We start from the raw sequence: 6,017 nt of genomic DNA, 5'->3' as shown, positions 1-6,017 counted from the left end.
ACAGTAAACCATTACTCTTGATCCAGACCTGCTACAGTAACATATTCATCCCCGTGCTACCAATTGTACTGTCCATCCACTAAGTTATTGCTGGGATCTAGGTTTGTTTGCAATGTTTTTATTGATCATACACAATGTCTTTGTCTGCTGCTGTGTTATAGACAACAGTGATTACAACAGTAGGGTTGCTTAGCAGCTTTGGCATGGAACACAACGGCAGTATCCTAGACTAACTATCACCTACCATACTGGTTCAAGCCACTTTTACCATGTCAGTGTCACTAGTACATTGAATACATGTTCATCAGTTTCTCTTTCCTCCAAGGGGAAAGTAAGGGAAAGTCAAAACCATATTGTTTACCTTCACAATGAATACAATGTCTTCCTTCCTTCTTGGAATTCTTTCTTATGCACTACAGTACACGTGATTTCAACTCCTGACAGGAGTTGTTTTAGCTTTCAAAGATTGTTTGCTTTTCTCTATTTTTCCCGTCATCTCTTCCTGCAGAATACTTTCGGTTTGGCTCTGGTCAAAGAATGCATGTGGGTGCTTCAGTGTGACATACTGTAGCATTCTTAGGTTACGACTGTAGTTCTTACAGTGGGTGGGGAGACAGGTTTGTAGTTTTTCCAATTTGACTATACCACATACCTTTCTTTGAAACTTAGTTGCTGACATGTATATATGTTGGCATAGAGGGAATTTACTGAGGCATATAACCTTACCTTGTATATTGTTAGATACTGTACATGGATGCGTCTTCTGAGGACAGAGTAACACCTATAGTAGGTCACCAGGCAACTGCCAGACACACAACAAGGTCTTTCACTTTCTGACACGGGTCTTAAGCCTTCACTTCCACCTAAGAGGCCCCAAGGTGCCAGAGGTTTCACACAGAGAAATGGCTGCCTACTGTGTATATATATCAGCCAACACTGCACATCTGCCTCTGTGGTTGTAGGAAAGGTTCTACTTTGGTAGTGTTTTTAAAGGTTTATGACATGCTGTTTAAATAGCATCTAATGACCCCCATAAGACGTATGTGTATTATCCTTAGACAATTGTGCCAGTGTTTGGTGGTTATCTTGATGGTTCCCTTGTGAATCTGCTTCTCTATTCCTTTAAATGTAGATAGATTACTCAGATGGAAATCCCTAAAAAGCCTATCACTGGATGACCAGCCAGGGGAATCACCGGTAATTCTCATTTATTACAAGGCATTTCACAGCTGAGTCAACACTGAATAAAAAGGTGTCTACCATTATCTGTCCCCTCACAGAGTCTGCAGACAAAGCCAGGCCCTATAAGTATTGTTCAAATGTAGGTTGGATGTGGGATGGGGTGGGCGTCTGCGTCAGAAATGGGAGCTTTCCCATGTAAAAGCCCATGTATTACAGAGGCACAATAGAATAAAATACAAAGATGGGATTGTGGGTCTTTGTGGCAAGCTCACATTTGAAATTCTAGGGTGGCTCATGAGTAATCTTTTTTCCAAGGGTTTTTCTTTAAGGTACAACCCAAACCCTCAAATTAGGGGAATTATTCACTATTTTTAGAGCACATGTCATTGCGGCCACCTGTGAATTTAGTGCCTTATTCCTGCCCTACTTCATATAGAGCAGGATATTGCAATAACATTGTCTACAGTATGTGTGTATTGCTTCCATATATATTTTAGAGTGATTTGTTATCCATAATGCATTGTATTTTGAATTCAGCACTGTTTGCTAATCACCGGCAGTTACAAATCCCACTTTCCTAAGTATTTTCAGGCCCTGAGAAATTCCATGTTAATATTTAACTAGGAGCTATATCTAGTGGCAGCAGATGCTTTTAAGGTCTCAGCTTTACTGCTGAAAACAGCAGGATATGGTTGCCTAAAGGTCTGCTTTAAGAGCTTCCGCACTCTTCAGGAGGGTAAACACTGTACGTATATACTTTATACAGGTGTATCACATTACAGAGGTAGTCTTTGACAGGGCTCTAAAGCATTGGGGTACCAGGACACCAGAGTAGTCACTTTGATAAGATGAGAGCAATTGCCTCATCTGGAAGGAAACCCTGTATGTGCTTTGCACTCAACTACATCCCACTCTCTCTTATTAACGTGGCCTTGAAACAGTATGATTGATCTGCTTCACTGCACTCCTCTATGAGGTTGTATGAGGCCTATAGTATTAATACAATGATGGTAAAGGGTGTGAATACTTCAGGGACACGTGATACTGTAATGCCATGTGCTCCACGGCACTCCAACTTGAGATCAAAGTGTCTGTGACCAGGAAAATGACAGATCTCAAAGAATTGTGTTGTTCCAGAATACATGAATCATATAAAACGTTCATCAGTTTCCCTTTACTCCAAGGGGAAAGTCAAGGGAAATTCAAAACCACATTGTTTGCTTTCACAATGAATACAATATCTTCTTCCTTGTCTGGAATTCTTTCTTATGCCCTACAGTACACGTGATTTCAGAGATGTGCCTGACAGGAGTTGGTTTAGCTTGTTTGCTTTTCTCTCTTTTTCCCGTCATCTCTTCCTGCAGAATACTTTCGGTTTGGCCCTGGTCAAAGAATGCATGTGGGTGCTTCAGTGTGACATACTGTAGCATTCTTAGGTTACGACTGTAGTTCTTACAGTGGGTGGGGAGACAGGTTTGTAGTTTTTCCAATTTGACTATACCACATACCTTTCTTTGAAACTTAGTTGCTGACATGTATATATGTTGGCATAGAGGGAATTTACTGAGGCATATAACCTTACCTTGTATATTGTTAGATACTGTACATGGATGCGTCTTCTGAGAACAGAGGAACACCTACACTGTACAAAACCCTGTATGTGCTTTGCACTCAACAACATCCCACTCTCTCTTATTAACGTGGCCTTGAAACAGTATGATTGATCTGCTTCACTGCACTCCTCTATGAGGTTGTATGAGGCCTATAGTATTAATACAATGATGGTAAAGGGTGTGAATACTTCAGGGACACGTGATACTGTAATGCCATGTGCTCCACGGCACTCCAACTTGAGATCAAAGTGTCTGTGACCAGGAAAATGACAGATCTCAAAGAATTGTGTTGTTCCAGAATACACGAATCATATTAAACAATTAAGAGAGATTACACACATAGTTAAGTGTAATGATTCAATTATATCCTGTATCCTTCTCAGAAATAAAATGACTGTCAGAACTGGTCGTGACTGTTTAATATTCAGCCGGCTTTTGAGACGAAAATGTCCACCAAGGTTTCTGGTTACCACTGATATTTCTAATCCTGGCAAAGGTCAAGAGGAAACAACAGGCTTAGAGGAAACAAGAGAAGGTGAGTCTCTCACATTAGCACATTGGTCAACCATGTTTATGTCTCACTAATGATGACAAAGGGGTTCACTGAAATGACGACAGAATTAATCAGTCAAAGAACTTCTTAAAGAATATTAAGCTGATTGACTAGTATGCCAATGAGGCATTTTGATTTGAAGTTTGATAATTGATGCCATGGCTTATATCAATCAACTATAGAATCTTGAGTTTAGCCTATTCAGATTTCCAAAAAGAAATCATTCCATTTTCTATTTCAGAATGTCATGCTCTCACTTAAAAGCTTTTTCCTCTTAACACAGAGCAATGAAAATACTCTCTGAAATTCTCAGTGGTATTTAATGGAGTAATCCTGGGGAGTTGAGATAGCGTTGGTCTACACCTGTCAGAGGCTTATAACACCATGGTGGCCTATTATACAGTATTTTCTGTTTCATACTTGGCAAGAGTCCTGGTCATAAAAGAGAGTATTGCTTTACTCCAAAATTACCCCTTTGGATACAAAAGACAAGGAAACAGATACCTTTCATCGTTTTAATTGATACAAAACCTTGTCTTACAGTATAAAATAAATAACAGTACAAAGTATGAAAATAAATAACATTTCTATGAAGAAATTAAGAAATAAGGGAAATCATCTAACTTATAAAGTTATAATGCTGGTGAGAGGAAGTTCACAGTCCCCTAGATTGTAGTCTCTCTTCATGGTGGACATTTTGTTGACTACTTTAAAGCGTAATGACCGTTCACAGAGGACCTCCTCAGAGATACTATCAAAGAAGAAGTCCTCGTTGAAGATGGGGTTGCGGCTCTTCCTGATGACTGTGCTGCGCTGCTTCTGGACTTTTCCAGGTACCAAGGAGAGGCTGACGCTGCAGTTGATACTTTTGGAGTCCACGGACAGAGCATACAGCCCTTCAGCACTGATAAGCCTCACCCGGAGCCTTTGGTTGTCAGGGCAGTAGTCTGCAGAAAGGCGTAGGGTTCCATCTCTCCCTATGGGTACCAGGCTCTCCTTCATCACCCTGTCCCTGTGCAGGACCAAGTCCAAGGGGAAGATTGTGGGGGGTGCCAGTCCAAAGCTGGCGGGCAGGCCCTCGATCAGCCCCTCTGATGCCCGTCTCATGATGTTGGGGCTATTGTCTGTGGAGCTGCCCTCATCTGTTGACAGTGAGTTGTTCCTAGACAGCATAGCCTTCCTCATGTTCCGGGAGAGTAGCCTCTCATGACTCAGGGTTTTGAAGAGGGAGGACTTGGGTGGGGACCTGGCGAGCATCGGGGAGCTGAAAGGGGAAGATTCAGCAGAAGATGTTGTATCACTGTCCAGTGTGCCCTGTCTGTTCAATGTATACCCTCTGGGGGAGAGTCTTGAGGCCAGGGTGTTCAGACTGAAGGAGGAGGGGGAGGAGGAGGGGGAGGAGGAGGAGGACAATGGAGAGACTCTGGAACATGTGTTGGATCTGCTCCTGGGAAGCAACAGTGGAATACCACAGAAGGCAGGGTCGTGGAACAGGGACTCCTTCCTCCTGGTGTGGGGGCTCTCCAGCAAGGTGCAAAAGCCATAGCAGGTCTGGGCTTTAGCCATGTGGGGCAGGGAGAGGGCAGCCTGGCTCTGGGGATCTGCATTGGTGGTCTCTTCATCACTGCAGCCATTGTCATAGGGGCCCTCATCCACACTCTCCACCTGGATGATGTGTTGGCTGATGAGCTCTCGTGCCGGGGCCTCTCTCCTGCGGTATTCCCTCTCACAGGGGGACACCCTGATGATGGGGGCCGCGCGGCTCTGCTCCACAACCTTCACCTCCTGCAGGGATGGGATCTTGGGCGGGATGCAGAACTCTGGAATGGTATCCGGGGTGATGATGTTGGGACAGAGGGCGGCTCTCTTCATTTTGTCAGTTTTCTCTCCGAACATGATGTCACAGATTCTGAAGTTGTATTCCGCTGAGGGGACAGACAGGTTGGTTCTCTCCACTGACACACGGATCTTGTCTACCACCCACATGAGTCCTCTGTCAGGTGCTTGGAAACTCTGCAAAAGTCAGGAGAGATTTTTGTGAGATAACATGGAACCACATCTCAGTCACCAACAAAGCAAACAACAATACAAACTCAAGAAAACCTTAATTAAAACTATATTCAACTGAGAGCAAAGTTGGATTACATTGATCACTAAAAACAATACTTCAAATAATAATAATAAGTTGATTATTTATTAATAATGATGCTTACCTTGTTTGAGATATGGGTAAATCCAACCCTGCGTGCTTACATACACAACTGTGAGATAGCTAATGGTAAAGTGTTAGTGGTGGGGTCTTGTAAGCGATAGCTGAGGCTCTCTAAGTAGCAGACTCAGACTCTCTCTTCTCAAGACCAGCTCATCTGTTAACAGCCGTGAGAGCTGCAGGCTGTTTAAATAGGAGCCGGCTGGAGGGGAGGAGACCGGTGTGACTAACACACTCCCTCTCTCCTTGGCCATCTGTTTCCATGGAAATGTCCAAGCCACAACACAGCACTCTGCGCCCACAGAAGTGAGATGGAAAGACCAGTGAGATAAGAACACTACTCTAGAAGTGAACTATTGTATTTGACAAAAAGTAAGCGTGTTAATTAGTGTGTTTGATTTTCCATCTATGCAGATGAGAGGGGGAAGGTAATCTTGGTTTGTTCACATCAACAGAGGTG

At 43.2% G+C, this 6,017-nt stretch overlaps 1 protein-coding gene across 1 annotated transcript; it reads right to left on the bottom strand.

Annotated features, from left to right (window-relative positions):
- Nucleotides 1-3,866: 3,866 nt before the first annotated feature.
- c2cd4a (C2 calcium dependent domain containing 4A) lies at nt 3,867-5,703 on the bottom strand. The gene is made up of 2 exons (XM_083667389.1): nt 5,562-5,703; nt 3,867-5,361 (listed from the first exon to the last, which is right to left on the bottom strand). The coding sequence occupies exon 2, from the start codon at nt 5,332-5,334 to the stop codon at nt 3,973-3,975; it is 1,362 nt and encodes a 453-aa protein (XP_083523515.1). The 5' UTR covers nt 5,335-5,361; nt 5,562-5,703; the 3' UTR covers nt 3,867-3,972.
- Between the last annotated feature and the right edge of the window lie 314 nt (nt 5,704-6,017).

This window comes from Argentina silus (genome assembly GCF_951799395.1).
Source record: "Argentina silus genome assembly, chromosome: 3".
In the NCBI taxonomy this organism is placed as follows: Eukaryota; Metazoa; Chordata; class Actinopteri; order Argentiniformes; family Argentinidae; genus Argentina; species Argentina silus.
Note: the sequence above shows the minus strand (reverse complement) of the source record. Positions and strands in the feature narration are given on the sequence as shown.